The 23,744-nt window shown below is 39.5% G+C and overlaps 1 protein-coding gene across 2 annotated transcripts; it reads left to right on the forward strand.

Annotated features, from left to right (window-relative positions):
* Positions 1–501: 501 nt before the first annotated feature.
* On the forward strand, positions 502–22,229 carry LOC141754256 (uncharacterized). 2 transcript variants are annotated; one of them, XM_074613195.1, is made up of 7 exons: positions 547–777; positions 2,231–2,359; positions 13,020–13,196; positions 13,363–13,538; positions 13,910–14,025; positions 19,831–20,050; positions 21,597–22,229. In XM_074613195.1, the coding sequence occupies exons 1-6, from the start codon at positions 669–671 to the stop codon at positions 20,009–20,011; spliced, it is 888 nt and encodes a 295-aa protein (XP_074469296.1). In that variant the 5' UTR covers positions 547–668; the 3' UTR covers positions 20,012–20,050; positions 21,597–22,229. The 2 variants fall into 2 exon arrangements, with proteins under 2 accessions (XP_074469295.1, XP_074469296.1); XM_074613194.1 differs by having other exon boundaries at positions 502–777; positions 19,831–22,229.
* Positions 22,230–23,744: the final 1,515 nt, after the last annotated feature.

Genomic DNA, 23,744 nt, shown 5'->3' on the forward strand with positions numbered 1-23,744 from the left:
CTTATAAGGATTTATAAGGAGAAGGAGGAAGGAGAGTCTCAGAGATTTTTGTGAAATTTTCCAGTTATGTATATACATATATTACCCCTATCAGGAGCTATAACCCTATAATTTATTATATATTCATCTGTGCAATACTGACTTAAGAGTGCAATAATTAAGTGCATTCATTCAGCAGTGCAATAATGTGGTTTACTCCGGCATTAACACTGCATTTATTTATACAGAACATTTAAACTAAAATTCTTATTTTACAGTATTCTTGCATTATTATAAATGCATGCATTTATATTATTTGCATAGATCCTATTTTTCAGCATTATTTATTTGCACTGTTATTATATATATTTCTTATTTATATTATTTATATTTTATCATGATTTCTCTATTTTTATATATTTATATATCCCCCCGGGGATCAATAAAGAATTTCTGATTTTGATTCTGTTGGGGCTTTTATTTTGAAACAACAGACCGGAACGCGTCTGGCTCATTCTGCGTTGTTTGACTCCGGTGCTGCTCAACCGGGGTCGGTTTATAACCCAGGGAGAGGAGAGGAGAGGAGAGGAGGGCACTGAGGCACAGGCTGACTGGGAGCTTGTTACTCCTTTCACTCCAAACTTCCAACACTTTTTACATTGTATAACTTTGTGTGTTCCACCGCTGACATGTCGACCACCGGCAGCTCCCCGGTCTGTGACGGGATGTACTCCAAACTGATAGACGACGAGGGCGCATATGAAGATGTGAACCGCAGGCCAGATGTGGGACCCGGCGGTAAGGACTCACCACAGAGAGAGAGAGAGAACAACTCCATATGTTTAATCCAACTGCTGCGTCTTTATGGAACAATTCAATCAGTCACTCATTAGAATTTCATATTTGAGTTCATGTTCTTTTGGTTGTGCTGCTTTTAGGCTCCAAGCTGAAAAAAATACTGGATTCACTTCACAAATCAAAACACAATACTCAACATTATGTAACCTATGTCCACAGTTTTGATCACTATAATGCTCCTGTTTGGATCATCCTGTTATAGAATAAAAAATACCTGGGTTGCAATTCATATTTAATTTGTTATTATTATCTATTCTATTATTTATGTATTATGATAATAATTACTAGGGCTGCCAGTAATGATTATTTTCATTATCAATTAATCTGAAGGTTATTTGTTCTTTTAATAGATTCATTGTTTGGTGTGTTAAATATCAGAAAATAGTGTTTTTGCTTTTAAAAAATTGCTAAACAATTAATTGATTATCACTGCTGATTACATTATGTAACCTAATGTAAGTTTTGCACACATTTTTTATCACTAAAATGCTCCTGTTTGGATCATCCTGTTATAGCATAGAATATATATTTGGGTTGCAATTCATACTTAATTTGTTATTAGTATCTATTTTATTCTATTATTCTATTCTATTATTATTTATTCTGATAATAATTACTAGGGCTGCCAATAATTATTATTTTCATTATCATAATTGTTTCCATTAAATATCAGAAAAAAATGTTTTTGCTTGAAAACTTACTCAACAATGAATTGATTATCACGGCTGATACATTTTCTGCTGATCAATAATCAACAAATTATTTTCAGCTCCAAACTTTACTCATAAAGCACTTTTAAAAACAAAAATTGCAAAGGGCTTTACAGGAAGTGCAAAAAGTACAAAATAAAACCCAAATAAACAACCATAGTAAGCAACAGCAATATTAACGTTACTGTCGGCGTCTAGAAGCCACAGACATCGCCAGTACAAAGAATTACAATATATACGACTAAAATTACAATATATTAACTTACTATGCACCCAAAAATTTACTTCCATGGCTTCCGCCATCTCTGACAACGTCAACAAACACGTCAGAACTTGTGAACTCTGAGCTCTCAGAAACGTTCCACTTACGAGGTCGTGAATACGACATGAGGGGGGCGTTCATATGGACTCTACTGGTGAACACGATAAACACGACCCCATCTGAAGACACCGTCAGTCACGTGTTGCTGGATATTTGTAGGAGAATGCACGAAAAATGAGGAATAATTTTTCGTAGGATATCATACGAACCGTGGTATATGGAAACTTTGGTTATTTCTTTGTCTCCCTTTAACATTCACATTTAACAGGCTCAATAATGTGGTTATTTAGGTTTAAGTATATGGCATAGAAAACTTGGTTTATTACATTAATTAACAATCTTTCCCTCTTGCCACCTCCAGCTCACCCAGTCTCCCCAGTCAGACTGATCCCCAGGCCGAGCAGCCCTGGGGTCTACCGCCTCGCCACCATCTGCCTGGCTACGCTGTGCGCTGTCCTGCTGATCGTTATCATAGCCGTCACAGCACACTGTGAGTACACAAACTACATACTTATTTCTGTCATTTCATTTATTTCTTTGTGTATTATAACGTTAAAAATACACTAAAGGAACCCTGTGCAGTAGGGATGTCCATAATTAACCGTTTAAATGTAACCGACATTAAGCATTTTAACCGATTAACGCTATCAGTTAAAACGGTTAAAAGAAATGTTAATAATTAACTCAAAAGCTGAGCGGCTCAGAGGAGCGGCTCCTCACTTTAAGGAGAAAAGCTGGTCCACCTTAACAGCCCACCTTAAGAGGCGGAGCCGGAGTTGCAGGATACAGGAAGTCAGCTCTGGTCTCTGGCTCGCTTGAGCGGCAGATCGCCATCTTTTGGGAGAGAACCAGAGGATTGCACCCGGAACGGTGGGGCTGGAGGAAGTAATTGTTTCACATCGGAGGGCTGAGTGACAACAGAGGAGGCGGTTGGCAACACTGGGCTGTGACTGGACAGGAGATGGCAGAGGGAAGTGACGGATCAGGAAGCGAGTTAGGCGAGATGGAATTAGGTGGCGGGAGTTACGGAGAGTGGGATATTGCTCGGAAAAAGAAACGTAAAAAGAATCCAAATAATAAATCGGATGATAGTGATTCTGTTGGCAGAGAAGCTGTAACAGAGAGGAGGAGAGATGATTATAAGGTAATCATTAAACTGGCGCAAGAAGGGGCTTCTTTTGGAGAGTGGAATCCAATACAACTTACCAGATCAATATGTAAAGAAATCGGAGAAATAAAAAGTGCTAAAGTGTTAAGAAACGGATCACTGTTAATTATGTGCAAGGATGGAGGACAACAAGGGCGAGCAATCAGGATGAACAAAATAAATGGCAAAAAAGTACAATGTTCCCTAGCTGGTGACAAAAAACTAGTCAAGGGAGTCATCTCAGGGATCCCAGTAAGTGTAACAGATGACGATGTTAAAGCAAACATAACTAATGCAAAAGTAAGTGAAGTCAAACGCATGAAATCAAACAGAAATGGCATTAAAAGTGACAGTCTCTCAGTGCTGATCACTTTTGAGGAGGAAAAACTTCCCGAAAAAATCTTCATTGGATATATGTGCTATGATGTCAGGCTGTATATTCCCCCACCACTCAGATGCTTTAAGTGTCAACGATTTGGACATGTGGCGGCTGTGTGTAAAGGACACCAAAGGTGTGGAAGATGTGGAGGAGAACATGAGTATGGCAAATGTGCCCAGGGAGCAAAGCTGAAATGCTGCAATTGCGGTGGAGAACATAGCTCAGCGTACGGTGGATGTGAGGTTAGCAAAAGAGCGGCAGAGGTGCAGAGAGTCAAGGTGTATCAGGGAATCAGCTATGCAGAGGCAGCAAAGAAGGTTTCAGGAGGAATAAAGGTGACAAAGCAAAATAACACTGTGAATGAAGATGTTGTAAAATGTGCAGGATGCGATAAGTTGAAGGAGGAAACTCTGCTAGTCAGAAAAAGTGACTTTGTGCTCTTTATGGCAGAAATAATCAACTGTTCGGCACAGTCAAAAAGTCGCAATGAAAGGATTAAAATAATTGTAAGATCAGCTGAGAAGTACCTTGAAGTAAATGGGTTACAATGGGAAACAGTTAGAGACATTCTGAATGAAGATACACAATCCGCACAAACATGGGCTGGATCCTCTTAATGGTGCTAATTCTGCTACAATGGAATGCGAGAAGCTTAATAGCAAATGGACAGGAGTTTAAGAAGTACATTGATAAATTACAAAATAAACCGAATGTAATATGTATACAAGAGACATGGTTGAAACCACAGTGGGATTTTGTTGTAAAGGGATATTCTGTAGTTAGAAGGGATAGGGAATCTGGTAATGGTGGAGGAGTTGCAACATTCATACAGAATGAAATGAGTTACAAGATAATGCATGTAAACACTGAGCATGAATCAATTGTTGTTAAGGTGTGGACTGACAGAGGTGATATAGATATAATTAACTTTTAGAATCCATGCGGGAAATTAAGTCAAGGTATATTGGAGGATGTAGGGGGATCATTGCAAAATAATGTAATATGGTGTGGGGATTTTAATTCACATAATTCATTGTGGGGGAGCAATAGCACAGATGCTAATGGTGTAGTTGTAGAAGAATTTATAAATGATCACTGTTTGGTGTGTATTAATAATGGGGAGGGAACACGGTATAATAGCACTCAAAACACAGAAGCAGCACTTGACCTAACATTTGTAAATAGTACTTTAGCAGGTGTAAGCACATGGAAAGTAATAAAGCATACTACAATGGGCAGCGATCACTACCCCGTACTGACTAAAGTTGGTGTAAAAATTTATTTTGATAAGGGAAAGAAAATTCCTAGATGGAAGTTGGAAAATGCTAATTGGGCTGCTTACCAAGAGATAAGTGCAACGAGATGTGAGGGAATTAAAGAAGATTATCAAATGGATGTAAACATATTTAATGGTGAACTAGTTAATGAAATAATTCAGTCTGCTGAGGAAACAATCCCAAAGAGTACAGGAACTAAACGTATTAAGAATGTACCTTGGTGGAATAGCGAATGTAGCAAAGCCATAAAAAATAGAAATAAAGCATTTAGGGAACTCAAAAAACTTCATTCACAGGATGCTTTGATCCAGTATAAAAGGGCACAGGCAATAGTAAGGAAAACAATAAGAACCCAAAAACGCACATTTTGGAGGCAATATTGTAGCAGTATAGGAAGAGAAGTACAGCTTTCAGATGTCTGGGGCATGATCAGGAGAATGGGAGGGATCAGAAGGAGTTATAAATTACCAGTGATGAATAATGGGGATCAAATGGCTGTCAGCAACCTAGAAAAGGCTGAACTTCTGGCGCAAACATTCAGGAAAGTTCACAGCTCCGACAACCTAACAGATGAGGCCAGGCGCTGTAGAAATAGAGTTTTATTGGAGAAATCTAAAATATTAGAGAAAAAAGAGACATCAGAAGATCCAATAGACCTGCCTTTTAGTATGTTTGAATTGAGAAGAGCAATAACTTGTGCACGTCAGACCACACCTGGTAAAGATGGCGTATGCTATAAAATGTTAGAGAACATGGCAGATAACACTCTGGTCACTGTTTTAAGACTGTATAACAGAGTTTGGGAAACTGGACAACTTCCTTCAGTGTGGAAACAAGCTGTAATAGTGCCTATTCTAAAACCAGGGAAAGACCCATCAGATCCATATAGTTACAGACCTATTGCCCTAACCTCTCATTTATGTAAAATTATGGAGCGAATGGTTACAGAGAGATTAACATATTTCCTGGAAAGTAAAGCTCTTTTATCTCCACATCAAAGTGGGTTCCGTAGGGGTCGCAATACTATGGACTCTGTTTTATGCTTAGAGTCAGACATCAGGAAAGCACAGACCAACAAAGAAGTAGTATTAGCTATCTTCTTTGATGTGGAAAAAGCATATGATATGCTCTGAAAGAAGGGTTACTCATTAAATTGAATTCATTGGGAATTGGTGGTAGAGCATATAATTGGGTGAAGGACTTTTTATTTGACAGGAAAATACAGGTAAGAGTAGATGCAGAATATTCAAATGAATATACAGTAGATAATGGAACTCCACAAGGTAGTGTATGTAGTCCGTTATTATTCAATATAATGATCAATGATATATTTTCTCAGGTTGAGCAAAATATAGGAAAGTCTATGTACGCGGATGACGGAGCTCTTTGGATAAGAGGCCGCAATGTATCATTTGTTAATAAGAAAATGCAAGCTGCAATAGCTGAGGTGGAGAAATGGGCAAACAAATGGGGATTCAAGTTATCAGTAGCAAAAACACAAGTTATTTGTTTCTTAAAACGGCGTAAAATCGCACCCATTTCCCTAAAACTGTATGATCAACCTCTGGAGCAAGTCAAAGCTGTTCGATTTCTGGGGATTTGGTTTGATGAAAAGCTCACATGGAACATTCATTTAGATAAAATCCGGAGTAAATGTAAAAAAGTCATCAATATACTGCGTTGTTTGACAGGACAGGAGTGGGGAGCAAGTAGAGCATCTTTACAACATATATACTGGGCTCTCATGAGATCTGTCCTTGACTATGGGTGTGTAGCTTACATGTCAGCAGCAGAATCAAACCTCAAGAAATTAGATGTACTGCAAGCTCAGGCTTTGAGAATCATTAGTGGATCATTCAGAACATCTCCGGTATCAGCAATGCAAGTGGAAGTGGGAGAAATGCCCCTACGGATTAGAAGAATAAAATTAATGCTGGCATACTGGGTTAATCTTCAGGGGCATTATGAAACTCACCCTACCAAAAGTGTTTTGATAGATTGCTGGGAACATAATGAAACAAACTTCATAAGCTTTGGGTGGGTAGGTGATGCAAAGGCAGAAAACATAGGGTTATGTCAATTCCAATATTGCTCTACAGTTTCAGTTTCCTCCATTCCTCCCTGGTTATTCCCATTACCAAATGTTGACCTCAATATACAGCAGGAATTGAAGGAGAAGTCAAAGAAAATTCCAGCATGGCGCATAGTCCAGAATTATTTGGATCAGCACTTCTCAGACTCCGTGTTCTTATTTACAGACGGTTCCAAAGATCCTGAGACAGGGTGTGCAGGTGCAGCAGTTTATATCCCGGTGAGTGAGACATACATCAAGAAACGAGTATCAAATTATGTGTCAGTATATACTACAGAAATATTGGCAATATTATTGGCCCTGCAGTGGATAGAGGAGAGGGAAATAAAAAACACCGTTATTGCATCTGACAGTTTTTCAGCACTCACAAGCATAGGATCTGGTAGATCATCAGTCTGAACGGATTTAATTAATGAAATATTTCTCATTATGTATAGGATGGAAATAAAAGGCACAGGTACACGATTCATATGGATTCCTGCTCATGTTGGTGTGGAAGGAAATGAGCAGGTAGACATTCTGGCCAAACAAACACTAAGAATTAAGAATATAGAATTACAAATGCCATTAAGTAAAGCTGAGGCTAAACCATTCATCAAGAACTATGCACAAAAAGTATGGCAGGAGTATTGGGATGATCAGGAAACTGGAAGGCATATGTACAATATACAGAAACATGTTGGAGCAGGGAGAAAGGTGGGCTGGAAAAGAAGGGAAGAAAATATCATCACTCGACTAAGAATCGGACATACAGGTCTTAATCAAACATTATATCGAATAGGCAAACACCCAACTGGGAAATGTACACACTGTAACCAGCCAGAAACTGTTGAACACGTACTGATACACTGCAGTAATTACACTATCCAGAGGAATCACCTTTTTCAGACACTAAGGAAGGCAAAACATCACGACTTTTCAGTGTCAGGTCTATTGGGGAATAAAGCAGATAATATATACAGTGAAATTATTCAGTTTTTGAGAAAAACTGATTTAGTTAAAAGAATCTAGAGTTTTCATTATCATTTTTTATTTATTTAATTTTTTTTTTTTTAGTTCTATTTTGTTTCTGCACAATCTTCTGTTCCACACTCCAGTCCAGATGGTGGCGGTAATGCACCTCTAAGATGGTTTGCCAACCGCCAATAAACACCAGAAGAAGAAGAAGAAGAAGAAGAAGAAGAAGAAGAAGAAGAAGAAGAAGAAGAAGAAGAAGGCTCGCTTGAGCGGAGTGGAGGAGTTGTAGTTTAGTAGCATTTATTCACCGACAAATAAACTGTCCACACACTGCTACACCTACGTTCACAGCTAGAACGCCACACACACACACGGTCTGTTGGAAACTCACTACAGTTACGCAGACTACGTGTGCGGCGGCGAACACGAGGCCCCCGGCAATGCTAGAGCTGCTAACGTAGCACAAATACACACACTGTTGTGCTCCTGCAGCTGGTACACCGCTGCATGCGAGGCACAAATCTTGTCGGTTAACGGTTAATAATCGGTTAATGAGGGTTGGTTATCGGTTAAGAACATTTTTCAAAATGAGCATCCCTAGATTACATTATATTTAATGGAACGCCCTGTATGTCTCAGAATATGTAAGAAATGTACTGAAAATAATAAAATTCCCTACATTTGTACTGCTTACTCTTATTCTAGGGCATTTTCTACCATTTAAAAAAATAAAAATAAACAGTATTCCCATGTGCCCAAAGACTAAATATACAGCCCAGTTGCACAGCAGTTCATGAAATAGTCCCAAAATTTGATGTATTAATTTGTGTATATATAAGTTACGGCACTTCCGGTGTTAACCCAGAGCACGTTCTTTTCCTAAAGCTAACTAAGTAGTTTGTTGCCTAAGCCTAACCAAGCCAATCTTTTCCTGAACCTAACTTAGTAGTTTTATTTTGAAAAGACTGAAGTAGTAATTAACACGTGTGTCACGTGTTGTTGGACATTCGTAGGAAAAAGTAGGAAAAAATATGTTGTTGAAAGTCGTGCTGAGCATCACGATAAAAAAGGAAAATTCGTGTCTATGTACACAAATTAAATAGATTAAATTTCGTGATTATTTCACGAACTGCCGTGAGACTGTGTATGATCAGAAAATGACTATCTCACAATCTACAAAGAGCACAATTAAGTATTTAGTATCTCTGAACTCATAACAAATTGAATATCAAAGATATGCAAACATATGCAGTGTAAAAAAATCATATGGAAGACATTTGATAAACACAATTTTAGCATTTTTACTTATTTTTCAAAAATCCTCACTTTACTATTAATAAAAGTGTGATTTTTCATGCGATCTAAAAAAGTTGTGCTGTTAAGATACTTTCCCAAAGTATGTCCGTACCAAATTTCAAGACGACCAATCAGAACAAATGTTGTCAAAAATAAATGCAAAAATAAATAAGGCAATTGATACAAAGATAAATAAATAAAGAAGCAAATTAAAACAGAAATATTAATTTGTATCACATTTTATCAATTAATTAATTAATGGCGACATTTATTTTTAATATTGCTATATTTAATGACATATTTATTTATTTATCAAGTAATTTATTTATTTTAGGTTCCGTCCTCCACATGTCGTGGCATATTTCCTTATCATACCTAGTAAATATAGTCTTTGGGCACATATGGGTTAATGATAAAAAAAAAATGCACATAATACATACTGTACATAGATTTGAGAGCCTTTTCTGCAAAACGCCTAAACATATTTAAATACTTTTGTTTCCATCTTTATGTCTTGTTCTGTCTCAATTATGACAATTTCCACACATTTATTTGTATGTATTTTTATTTCTATGTTAAAGTAGTCGGACTATGCTAATGTAGGTAGTAAGAATGTGTTTGTTTTCATTTGAGAGCAAATGTGAAGATAATAAATAAGTAGTTTAAAGTCATTCAGTTTTGAAATTTAAATGATGTCGATGCCCTGTAGTCTACTCTTTTCTGCTGTTAAAGGGACTTCTTGTAAGAATCAGAAATGTCTTGTTAACAGCGACACCTGTGGCCGTTAAGTCAACGAAAGTCAGCGTCCTGTTGCTCGCCGCTCGCACTTGTGCTCGTTCTACATAGACATGAACGAGCATCGCTCAAAACAGTGAGGAGACACACGTCAGCTAAAAGCACAATATCACTCTATATTTCAGCTGCTTGGCAGTAATGTTAGCTGACCAGATGAAGGCCTCTCCATGAATCAATGCTGATCCTAGTGTTGGCTTTTCCTGCCTCAGCCCCCCGACCGCGGCCGGAGGGAACAAGGGAGACACCGGAGTTTTGGTCGGAGACGATAACGTTTCTCTCTGCGGAGCCCAGTCACTTCACAAGACACGGGAAACCTCTGTTGGTCTGGAGGAGCTGCAGCAGTTATTTCTGCACAAACGTCCACCGTACATTCACTAGATATTCTCAGAGCTAAACTAACTCTTCTGCAGTGTGGAGTGTGCACGCATGCAAGTGAGAACGAGCGTGGTGTGTGAGTGAAGGCAGGCAGAGGAGGAGAGGAGCAGAGTACAGCAGAGACTCCGGTCCTGGAGACCAAAGCTACGGTCTCCCCCGCGTCCTCCGACCGCGGCCAACACTGTTTAACAGACGGGCTTCACTAGATACAACCAAGAGGTTTTGGTGCTTCCGTGTAGTTTGTGTTGGAGTCTGAGCCTGAACAGCGTAGCCACACGCGAGCACGCATGGTACACCGACCCGGTGATTTATACTTGTAAGAAGTTACAAACAGTCGCTTTAAATTCTCCCACATCCACTGTTGATAATCTGTAGGCACTAGCGAACAGGAAGATATCAAATAAAAACCACTAAGTGACTCGTGTTCGTCATCAGTACACGCTGTGAAAACTGAGGCGGAAACAGTGAATTCAAAATTGCCAAATTAACAGTTTCAGGTAAGAAAAAAAGAGGATCCAGCGGTTTGAGCCTTGCAACACTGACCATTAAAGCATTTACACACTTAGTACATGTTGTATATATGTGTGTGTGTGTGTGTGTGTGTGTGCGTGTGTGTGCTTGTTATGTTGAAACAGCCACACAGCTGAAACGCTGCTTCTGCTTTTAATGAACTCGTTAGTTAAACGGCTGCCAGCTGAGCCGGAGTGAGACGTCGGCGGCAAAGTGAAAAAGAAGTTTAAAGGGAATCTTTCTACATGTTTTTAAATGTGATAATAATTGGGCTGTACATGAATTAACACATTTGGCAAAAGAAAAGAAAAAATATATAAAATTGTGTTTATTTAGATAATTATCATGATTCGAGAGTACATTTTCTAAGAATCTACAGTTAAAATTAAACTCTTTTTAGGGGAAAGTGCAGTGTGAATGATGTGATGAATGATGTACAGCAGGGGTGCACACACTTTTTCAGCATGCGAGCTACTTATAAAATGACCAAGTCAAAATGATCTACCTACTATAAAATTGCAAAACATATATTTATTTATAAATATATTGAGTATTCTTTATATGTACAATATATGTTGGTGTACCTTGCATAACTGCATGAACCCATATTGTACAATATAACTCTGTAAATTTTTTGTCATTACCTTACTCTGATGACTTGCACTGAATGGAATCAGCCAGGGATGCATAGTCCGGACAGTAGCTGCTGATAGCCAGCCTAAAGCACACTTCCAAATGATCATCAGTCAAGGTGGAACGGTATTTGGACTTAATAATCTTCATGTGGGAAAAGGCTGACTCGCATAAATAAGTGGAGCCGAATAATGCAGTCAAGGAGGTAGCACATTTCCTCATGTTGAGGTACTTTTCCTCTGTGAGTAAGTTCCAGAACTGTCCATGAGCCCTGGACTTAAGCTGAATGTCAGCTTGTAGTGTCAAAATCTCATCCTCCACTCCAGATGAGTTCAGGTGAAACAGTGTTGCAATTTGTTGGCTGACGTCTATTTTTAAAAAAAAAAAAATTTAATTTTTTTTTTTTTTTTTTTTTTTTTTTTTAATGCCATGCGATTGTGGTATATTTTCAGGTCTGATGCCGGACTGAGAGGCCCCTAATTGTAAACATATGTGAAAGAAGTAGGGCAAAGGCCAGGGGCTGAAAGATAACATGTAGGGAATACCTAAGGCATGGGTTCATATCTTAGCTCAGGGATTGGACGATCTGAACCCAATATATGGGGGTGCGAGGGACCCGAAGTGCAGGACTTTCATATTCGACTGGAGGCCTCCGGACTGCTCGAGACGTCCGTATGACATGTGTGACTTGTTTGTAATAAACTCTATTTACCAGCAAGAACAGTGTCCTCGGAGCTTCCTTCATCATCACTTCAACAGCACGGTCGCAGAAAAGATACGACACGATCTACCCACACTACCTTTGCGATCGACCGGTAGATCGCGATCGACGTATTGGGCACCCCTGATGTACAGTATGTGAGAGCAAATATGTGCATTTTTATATCTCATACAAGACTTGTGTAACTTTCATTCTGGTTGCCGTTTCTAAACTCAAACAAACAAAAAAATAAGCATTTTAAATTCTCCTTGATTTGAACATTATTCATCATTCACCTTCAGCTTTCAGTCGTCAGATTTATTAGAGATGTATATTTAAGTCTGTCTAGCTTCATATTTTCCACTGCCTTTGTAAAGGCAGATGGTCTTCTCTCTCTCTCAGTGTGGACGTCTTGATCAATAACTTCAATACCTAAAACTATGGCATGTGTGGCATTTCAATGCTGTATTTTTTAAGTAAGACTAAATTACAAGTAAAAAGGCTCACTCACATTCTTCAGGTCAGCTTTAAGCTTAAAGCACCAAATGACGAAAACACATCCGTGTGTTGCACTTAATGCCGAGTTCACACTACACGATACCGATACCCAGCCCGCCTCGCTGCTGCCTTCGACCTGCAGTCGGAGCTCCAGCCAGGAGCAGAGCTTCGCCTCGCTGCTCTGCCGGTTCCCGCTGGGAGCCGACACCGACACCACACTGCTGGAGGTCCAGGCCGTATTGCTGGGCCCGCTGGAGGGAAGGGAGGCACGGGAAATCCAGAACCAGGACTGCGCAGGGCAGACTGTCAGACCCTGCTGTAGTAAAATGAGAGGTTTTCTAAAGGGACTCTGGTGCTCGGAAAGACTGCCACACTTTTGTCCACACGGGCCTCCAAAATCACACAAAATGAGAGTTCCTCGTAGCAGCTTTAATTGATAAAGTTTACTGTATCTGTTAACTTAGTGGTCCATTGTTCCATATGTTCCACAGATAAGAACAAACCTCAGAGCGGTGGTGAAGCCGCGTCAGAGACGCAGAAGCAGACACAGAACGCCAACGTGTCGGCTCTGACCGCCTCCATCAGCAAACTGCAGCAGGAGAAAAACCAGCTCCAGAAAGAGAAGGACGAGCTGCAGGCCAAGCTGGCTGCCAAGATGGCCACTAAAGGTAGGCGGCTCCATATTTGTATGCGGGGGGGGGCTTTGGTCACCAACATGTCAAATTTGATCACCTATCGTTGTGCTACTGTTACTGTATGAGAGTAAAGTGTCCATTTGAGACCGTACTGTTCTGCTTCCCCGGATGCTAAATCTCTCTCTTTGCGCGTCATCAGCTCCTGAGGTGATCAAACCGACGACGAAGGCGCCCATCGTCTGCCCCGTGGACTGGCATCTCTTCAACGACCACTGTTACTTCATCTCCAGAACCACAAGGGATTGGCCCGAGAGCCAGTCGTACTGCCAGAGCAAAGGAGCTTACCTGGCCATCATCCACACGGCCGAGGAGCAGGTACAGTACGACGAGCTGCGTGGTCACAGCATGACTACGACCGACATGGCTTTATGGTCTCGCAAATTAGTTTTGAGTTTTTTTCTCATAAATTTGCCACTTTGATCTCAGAGAATATTCTCTAAATATTACGCCCTTTCCCTGGCTGGTCACACAAACCCTATATACGAGAATATCACCAGACTCATTATTAATGAATACACAATTGTTTTTGCAGACTTGTCCGTATCGACATCCTGTCTGATGACAGGTTGGGTTATTAATCAAATGTCAGACATTGAGCGTCTCTCTGCTGTACAAGAACAACCAGTGATGAACGACGTGTTCCTTGAATATACTTCAATATCTCCTTTTTGTGTGTTTCCTCTCAGACGTTTCTGTGGGATCTTCTTCCCAGAGGCCACTGGAACGCCTTCTGGTTTGGGATCAGTGACGAGCACACAGAGGATCAGTGGAAATGGGTGGATGGTACCCCGCTGGTCGGAGGGTAGGTTTACTTCTTTCATAACTCATCTCGCCTCCTAACTTTCTTTCATTGGTCTTTTCTGGGTTCACTTTCCATATTCAGAGACAAATTGGCTCCTCTACAGCAAATGTTAGTAGAAATTGAAACCTTTGTGATTTTAATCACAGTTTCCATGAAAATGTACCAGGTGCTGCAGCTTGGGATGTCACGAGAACCGATACTTCGGTTCCAAGTCGATGCCAAAATTTAAAAAAAGTGACGGTACTCTTTTTCTACAGTACCGTACGATGCTTGTAATGGTCATTGGTAAAGATGTGACGGTGAGCAAATTTTTTCCCACCGGTTAATAAACTTGTGACAACACCGGTGTCACCGATTACACCGGACATTTTACAAGAAAAGATGACGGTCAACATGTGCAGAGCGCTGACTCTGATCGTTGTCGTCGCGTGGCGGTGTGTCTGGCAGCGGGGCTCCGCTGCGGTGGTCTACCTGGCGCCGCTGCTCCGTGCATACCGGCTGTGACGGCTCCACCCACCTCGCGGCGATTACCTCATTAACGTTATGGTTCCCTTATAGCATTGAGATTAAACGTGAAATATTGCTAAATAGGTGCGTTTGCTTTTCACTTCGACAACAAATCCTCTGCCTCCTACTCCTGCTTCTCTGAGCTGATGGACAAGATGCATTCAGTGTCAGTATGTAGTGTCCGTCGTCTGACTATCGATTGATAACATGCCGCTGATACGCCAAAATGAACAAAATGGGTCAATTATTTTTATTTATTACTTAAAGGCTGTATGCCTCTGTTTTTTGTGATGTTCAAATGTTTTTAATAAAAGAGTACGTGTTGAATTACATGAGATTTATTATTGTTTTTTGTTTTTTTTACCGTGGTATCGAGAATCGTGGAAATTCACTGGTATTGGTATCGACTACTAGATTTCTGGTTTCGTGACATCCCTAGCTGCAGCACAGGTACTCGTCTATATCCATACCAGTGGGCAACCTCCAGGTCTGAGAAGTGAAGCCAACGCTGAGTGCCTTAAACCTGCATTCTTTCTAACAGCCAGCAGGGGGCGACTCCTCTGGTTGCAAAAAGAAGTCTGATTGTATAGAAGTCTCTGAGAAAATGAGCCTACTTCTCTCTTGATTTATTACCTCAGTAAACATTGTAAACACGAGTTTATGGTCTCAATTGCTAGTTTCAAGGCTTAAACCGTTGCACTAAAGACTTTAGTGGCCTAAGTAAGGAAAAAAAAAACTTCTGACTCTTTCTTCACCGCAACGGGGCCGAGTTTATAGCGATAAATGAAGAAAATGAACACATCCTGAGAAGAGATGTCAGTTTATGATTTGTCCGACCATTAACTCGCATAGTTTATAATAAATAGTTTATAATAAAATTATATTTATTATGTAGAATGAGAAAAGAACTTAAATTTGGGACATTAGTCGTTAAGTCTGGGACAGTTGAAAGCAAAATTCGGGACAGATGCGGGACACTGAGGAAAAAAGTTAATTTTGAGCCCTGTGACCAGGTTTTAAAAAAGACGAGACAGGACATGAAATGTAGCCTTGAAAACCGGGAGGACTGAGATAAACAGTTGTGAGTTCACTCTTATGGCTCCAGGCTGTCTGTGAATTACACATGCTTGGACAAACACGCACACTCAGACTGACTGACCATTGGACCTCTGTTGAAAACTGACCTCTCGCATACCTACAGACTCTGGCACAGGTTTTGGCCTGCGAGCTGCACAGTGACGATTGTTAGCCTGGTTTACACTGAACGAAGAGAGTCAGGTGGCCAAAGGAAAGATGCAGCCAGCGGAGGGAAAAGGGAGAAGTAGGGCGAGGCGATTGACCACTGCGAAGTGCAAACTTCAACGCAATACTTCCTGTTTAGTTATCCCTGAGGTGCAGAACATTTTTGGAGGGAAGCAATCAAAAAAGGAAGTGAAGTTCCTGGACTCCAAAAACAGGTTCCTATAGAAGGCAATGGAGAAGTACACTTCTTTAAAACTATTGTTAGTTTGAAACCAATGTGATCCTTATTTTTATTCAGCAGCACGACTCAAAGGATGCAAATATCAAGAGGGTCAGTACTCGTTTTTGTAATTTCCTGAAACAGACGATCTCTCCCAGCTCTCTTTTGTCATTCTACACTAGAACTGCCAAAGTCAGCGCAGTAAATAGCGCGGTAACGCAAAATCGCTTTAACGCCACTAGTTTCTTTAGCGCATTAATGCAATTGATATTTCAGAGGTTGTAGCAGAATCGGTTTTACAACTAAAGTGAAGATACTGCATCATATGAAACTAACTAACCTAATGAATCCATCGGTACCAACCATGTCATACCAGCTTGTCATGAAGGAGGTTAAATAACGCTCCAAACTTGTGCTAAGTTTTGGCGAGGAAAAACTGTCACGGCCATTTTCAAAGGGGTCCCTTGACCATAGTGTAGCCCTGAGTCTGAACCAGGTATTATCCACATTTATTACACTGCTTTGTTGAATACTCGATTCTGATTCTGGTCAATCACTGCGTTCTACGGTCTGTTATTTCTCTATAACAGACCGTTGCTATGTATAGCAGACCGTTGCTATGTATAGCAGACCGTTGCTATGTATAACAGACCGTTGCTATGGGCGCAGTTCTGATGTCGGACTCTGGAGGACTGTTTTTGTGTCGAAATATTGATTTCTTAAGTGTGTAGCCGTGTAACAAGCAGGATAATGTACAGCTAGCGTGTCGGGGTTTATTTCACAACAATGACTGGCTCGCTGTACATTATCCCTTACGTAAATGAACAATGGAGTACAGATGTTAAGTAAGTTACGGAAAAAATTAGGGTTAGTCGACTGATCGGTTGTTTTGGTCTTCGTCGACTTTAGTCGATTAGTATTGTGTTGTGCTTTTTTCGTGCTCAATGTCTTCGGCCCTGTCTACATGTATACAGATAATCTTAAAAACAGATATTTTCCCCCTACATTTTGGCCTCTCGTCCACACACAAACAGAGTTTTGGGTACAAAAAAACGGATACTTTTGAAAACTGTGTGGACGTGTAAAACGGAGAGTTTGGGAAGCGATGACATCATCTCCTCAATTCGCACATGCCCGTTGTTGCTTTGTGTAATTTGCATGCACCAGAAACAATTATAATTACGTACACTAGTTTACGTTTTTTTAGCACTGCTCGGACTAATTGCTACTTTACATTTGAACTTAATATTGCTGCAACACTTCACGGACGAACAGAGGCAGTCCACCAGAAACAACGGTTTCGGATCAGGCCAGGTCTAGCTGACCTAGAGCATGGTATCGTTGACGCAGCCTTTATCGCCACCTACTGGCCCAGCGAGCGCTTGGATTCGTTTTTGTGTTCTAGTGTGGACGGAGATATTTTGTAAAACAATGGTCGTGTGGACAGAAATGTTCTTTTAAACGGAGGGGAAAATATCCATTTTTAAAAATATCTGTTTACATGTAGAGAGGGACTTATTTCCAAGAGTCTTCTGAGCACATCGCTGCTAAACACCAGATTTAAAGTGGTGCTTTTGTGTGATTCTTTGTGGAGAAACTTATTTTACGATTAAATCAGCTAATCGATTAACCGACAAAACCGTATGAGTGTTAGCCAACAAAGAATTTCTTTGGTTGGCCCCAGAAAAAACAGTCACTACAGAGCTAAAGGTTCACCATGTTCCAGATGTGAGATAACAGCTGGAGGGGGGCCAGGATCACGTCCGCCTGCTCTCGCTGCAAACAGCAGCTCTGAGTGGCGTTATGTAACTGCTGGTAAACTGCTGCAGGACGCTGCACTGCAGGTGACCCTGACCTCTGACCTCTGATGAAAAACAAATGTGTCAGAGCCTGAAGGGACTGTGGAAAGATACATGTTGCTTTAAAACACAGTCATCTTCATCTTCATCCTTCTGTCCGTCTGACTGGTGTTAATATTTTGTCCTCATTGTATTTTTTTTCTCCTTTTGTTCTACCCCATCTTGTGCCAACTCGACAGATTTTCTAATAACCATCTGATTTCTCTTCCTCATTTTGAAAATGACTAACCCCCCACATTCCTTCCCTTCCTCTTTTCCTGCTGAGATGTTTTTTTTTTATTTTCCCCTCATGTTCTGGCTGAACTCTGCTCACATGTTGTGTGATTTAACATCAATCTTTAACCTTTAACCACTTTTTTTACGGCGTCTGCAACTTTTATTTTGTATCTCCAGACTGCTTTTCTTCACAGATATTGGTGGAAATAATTGAGTTTATGCATAAAAGAATGTATAATCCCTCTCAATCATCACTTATGACTAGGGCTGTCAATTGATTCAAATATTTAATCTCAACTAATTGCATGATCTTTCATAGTTAATTGTGATTAATCAAAAAAAAATGTGCACTTCAAAATGAACCTTAAAGGGAGATTTGTCAGGTATTTAATACTCTTATCAACATGGGAGTGGACAAATATGCTGCTCTATGCAAATGTATGTATATATTTATTATTAGAAATCAATTAACAACACAAAACAATGACAGATATTATCCAGAAATATTTTCAGACAGGACTGACATAATAAGATAAAAGCAAATAACTTAAATTAAGATGTAAATTAATTAAATAGAAAGACGGACAATTTGTTTTTAAATGTTTTAAAAGCAGCAGATCGCTATTTTGCCAGGTGAATCAAATTTGTTGACAGATAAATATTAAACCTTTCAATCTTCTTTTCATTATAATAGATCTCTTCTTTCTTTACAGGGATTCTATAAAGACGATAAAGTATGTCCATGAATATGATATAAAAATGTACAGTTAATTACACTTTTTCCCCGGCATTGAGGAGTTTGGTTTATGGCGCTAACACTCGTTGACTTCTTGCACAGGGGCAAGACCGTCAATGGCTTTAAAAACAAACATCAAGAGCTTAAAATGGATTCTAAAGCCAACTGGAAGCCAATAGAGTGAGTAAAGTACGGGGGGGCAATGTGTTCTCGTCTGGAAGTGTTAGTTAAAAAGCGAGCAGCAGCAGTTTGCACAAGTTGGAGGGAAGACTGGTTGAGACCAACATACGGTGCATTACAATAGTCAAGTTTCGAGCTAATAAAAACGTGAACTGCCTTCTCGAGATGGTGCCGATTGAGGAAGGGCTTTACTTCAGCCAGAAGACGAAGCTGGAAAAAGCTCATTTGAACAACAGAGTTAATCTGTTTATCAAATTTCAAACAGCTGTCAAATGTCACCCCCAGATGTTTTACAGTTGGTTTGAAATAAGAAGCCAGAACACCAAAAGCTTGAGACTGCAACATTAATCATGCACGAAGTACCAAACAATGCATTCAGTTTTACCTTCATTTAAATGAGGAAAATAAAGATTCATCAACTGCATGGCTTATTTCTCGCATAAAATGTTTTCAGAAACACATTTCGATGAACTATTTTCGTGATATACGAGTAGGAAGTTTCCAAACAAGCCGCCATGTTGTTTCCAGTTTGAAAGCTGGGAGCAGCAGCCCACGAGGGAAAGTGTTCGTCCAATCAGGTGCCTTGTGTATTAGTGGCAGCCCATCAAGCGTCCAATGCTTGGAAGCGAGGTAATCCCTTGCGATAAAAAAAAGCCCCTGTGGACACGTACCATAACCGCGGTCAGGGGGGGGTTAGCTTCTGGTGGTTGAGTCGGGGAGGAAGCGCCAACTTTGAATGCTGTGTTTACAAACCGCAACCGACAAATCCTCCTCATTGTGCCTTTAAATATATGGTTGACCAAAGTGTTTTGTTTTTTTTCTCTTTTCCTCTCTACTAACTTTAGGTTTTGGGAGGTCGGCGAGCCCAATAACCACATCAACGAGGACTGTGGCTATATTGTGAAAACACAAGTGTTGGAGCGAGTGGCGATCCGGAGCTGGTACGACGCCCCCTGCACCATGTACTGGCCCTTCATCTGTGAGAAGGAGATGGGCGCTGGCGCCAGCACCGCCATACCACACTGAGACGTCAGCGCCGCCGCTCTGATCGACTGAGGAAAACAAGTCAGTAGTTTTAACAATTTGACCGTAAAACCTTATTTAGATCTGACACTTAAGTGCACAGGTTTACAGGATGAACATCAGATAAATGACATGAACATGTGGTATTTTGGACTTTTTCTCCAACACAGCATAGGATAGGTTGTCCACTGTCCTCAACACTGGTTAAAAGTCTTATTAAAATGGGTTTACAGTAAACATAATCATAGGTAGCTGACTGTTTTTAACCTTTAGATATTCCTTGTTTTCTTGGTCACTGTCCTTATGATGAATATCAGCATTTAAAGGTGTAATGAGGAAGATCTGGCCAGAAGTTTAGTTTAAAACATAACAAGAAATTAGCTTTTAGTGCATTTTACAAATTTTAGGACCTAATGATTTAAATAAGGGCTATTTGAGTGTTCGTACTGGGAAGTTGTTTAAAGGTCCCATATTGTAAAAAGTGAGACTTTCAGGTCTTTTATATTATAAAGAAGGTTTAAGTGATATAAAAATACTGTTAAACTATCAAAACGCTCAATATATGTAGAAACACACAGCCCGTATTCAGAAATTGTGCGTTTGAAACATCTACCCATTTGTGATGTCACAAATATACAATATTTAGACCATTACACGGTTTTAAACGTAAAAATTCTAAATGTGTCCCAGTTTATTTCCTGTTGCAGTGTATGTAAATAACATCAGCTGACAGGAAGTAAACATGGACCCACATCGTTGCTTAGCAACTCAATTCCGTTGCAATTCCGTTGAAATGCACTAAAACGGAGCGTTTCAGACAGAGGATAAATACAGGTATATTTAGGCAGACAGTTTGAGGAAAATAAAGTTTTTTCTTAACATTACAGCATGTAAACATGTTCTAGTAGAAACACAAAATACAAGTATGTACCTGAAAATGAGCATGATATGGGACCTTTAACTAAAAACAAATTATCTTCTGAGTTACAGACGTCTCTTTCCCAATGTAAGTCTATGGGGAAAAGCCACTACAAAAATTTGCTTCACAGCCTGGCGTTCTTCCTGGGGGCTTGGTGGCAGGGAGGACGAAACAAAAATACGAGTCGTTTTATCGTTTTTTGCCGCTTTGAATTTAATCCAATAAACAAACTATCAAAGCGTAAAAATTGACCGCACAGCCCCAGTTAGCGGCACAGTAAACACACCTAAACTATCGGACGATGCCACACGTGAAGATTATAAGATAGCAGAGTTATTTTAACCGTCTCTCAGAGTTTCATCAGTTTGGTTGACTTTTGCGTATTCTTGCCCTGCTGTTAGTTAGTAGTTGGCATTTATTTTTTAATAACTGGTGACTTTACTGAATTTAGATTGTATGGACCCAGTAGCAGAGGAGAAATGCTGCCCTCTATTAGTTTGAAGCACATTGCACCTTTAAAGAAACTCTTTAGGTCTCTAGAAATATAATAAATAAAAACAAAAATATAATAAAAGGTGACAAAAAATACATTTATATTGCATTATAACTGTAAACTACTAGAGTGAATTTTAGAGGCGACATCATCAGATTTTTCTTTACATTTCCTAGTAAACGTGAAGGTGGATGTTTCAGCCTGAGAGGAAGACTGAAGGCAGTAATCAGGGCTGAATGTAGTACTGCCAGTATATCTGTTTAGTATCATTAGTATCAGATTATAATTGAAATGCTCTACTGATGATAAATCCCCTGCAATAGATTGTATAACTGTATAGAAAGTGCTAAACTGGAGGTCAGAAGCCTTGGAGGACGACTGCGGTGCTGCTTTATGTTACCAAAGGTTGCATGTGTATCTGTGCCTTATACCACATAAATAATATCAGATTTTTTTACATGATTCTGTTTTGTTTTTTGTTTGTTTTAAAGATCAGGGATTCGTTGATTGTTTTTACATGTGAAATGAGCTTATTAGTAATGAATAGTGTTTATAATAGATTTATGTTAACTGTATATAACTTGAAAAGTGTCATGATGCTGATAGTGCGTGATTGTGTGACGTCACCACTTCAGTAAGAATGATCAGTTTGAGTTTGATGCACTTTTAAGATGCCAAAGTTTTCATACTTTTTTTTAGTTGCTCAGTTGATTTAATTTTTAAAAAAATGCAACATAAATCAAATGTTTGAAATTATGCACAAATGTATCCTGTGGATCTTGTAAATAAATAAATATAATTGTTTTGTATCTTAATGTCTCACCTTACTTGTACATTTATTTATTTATTCTTTTATTTATTTATTCATATATTTATTTATTTAATTATATTAACAATAAGTCAGAAGACTGTGTAATGTGCTCGTATAGCGGCAAACCCACAGAGAATTGGTTGAATGGAATTGAACACAGAGAGTGTTTTAGCGTCTTTCAGTTCATTGTTTTGGTTTCACGGCCCATAACTTCATACTGTTTTGATTGAGTCTCACAGCTCTCATCAGCGTCGCTGCAGCAGATAGACAAAGTTAGCGACTAGCTGGTGAAGAAGATAAAGCATTTAGTAGCTAAAGAGTCAAATGTTTTTCTCAGGAGTTGGAGGAGACCAAAAACAGAGCTAAAAGAGAGAGAATATTTCAATTAAATTCATCTGGTGACACAAACACAAATCCAAATGAATGCTAATGTTGCTCTGTGTCCACTGGATGCATATAAGCAACTGTTTGGTAACTAGGTCACCATATCAACTATTTAAGTTGATAATAAGCTGTTAAGTTGTTCTGCCCTCTAATAGACAGAAAAATCAATAAGGTTTAAATGTGACACCAGATTTCTAGTAATTCGAACTAAACTTTTTTTTGTATACGACCATGATGCTGGTGTCATTGTGAAAGAATAATACCTCAGTCAATTTTAGTAAAAAACAAAAAAAGGAAAAAAACGTTTCTTTGCTTGTGCCTTTTTTATTCATATAATAATAATTTCACATAATTTTCATTTAACTTTTTCACTACATGCACTATGTCCCCTCACACATGTATATGTGCAGTAAAAATTCTCAAAGTTATTGTTGATAAGTGTTGTAAAGTTTTTTTTTGGCTAATTTTTTTGATAAGTAAATAAATCTTCATTACCCTTCAGTTACAGGAGGAATTCTAACAACGCTGTTAAAAGTTGTATTTATTTTTAAAATTTTTTATTTCAGTTTAATGAACTGCACGCAGACGAGTTTGTACCAAGTTTTCAGGAGACACCAACCGATCAACATGCCAGCAATAATAATGATAAGTAAAGTGGTAAAGGCTTTTGTCTACTTGCAATAAAGGGACTGTTTGTAAGAATCAGAAATGCTCGTTAACAGCGACACCTGTGGCAGTTAAGTCAACGAAAGTCAGCGTCGGGCTCGCGCTTGCTCGCTCTACATAGACATGAACAAACAATTGCTGAAAACAGTGAGGCGACACACGTCAGCTAAAAGCACAATATCACTCTATATTTCAGCTGCTTGGCAGTAATGTTAGCTGACCAGACGAAGGTCTGTCCATGAATCACTGCTGATCCTAGTGTTGGCTTTTCCTGCTTCAGCCTCCCGACTGCGGCCAGAGGGAACAGGGGAGACACCGGAGCTTTGGTTGGAGACGATAACGTTTCTCTCTGCGGAGCCCCGTCACTTCACAGACACGGGAAACCTCTGTTGGTCTGGAGCATTTATTGCAGCATTTATTTCTGCACAAACGTCCACTGTACATTTACTAGATATTCTCAGAG

This window comes from Sebastes fasciatus, chromosome 17, assembly GCF_043250625.1.
Source record: "Sebastes fasciatus isolate fSebFas1 chromosome 17, fSebFas1.pri, whole genome shotgun sequence".
Lineage (NCBI taxonomy): Eukaryota > Metazoa > Chordata > Actinopteri > Perciformes > Sebastidae > Sebastes > Sebastes fasciatus.

Bases quoted from the DNA above. Each gene is read 5' to 3' on its own strand.
- LOC141754256 (XM_074613194.1), top strand. From the start codon at position 669: ATGTCGACCACCGGCAGCTCCCCGGTCTGTGACGGGATGTACTCCAAA. The intron at 13,539-13,909 runs GTACAGTACGAC...GTTTCCTCTCAG, and splicing joins TCCACACGGCCGAGGAGCAG to ACGTTTCTGTGGGATCTTCT. The intron at 14,026-19,830 runs GTAGGTTTACTT...TACTAACTTTAG, and splicing joins GGTACCCCGCTGGTCGGAGG to GTTTTGGGAGGTCGGCGAGC.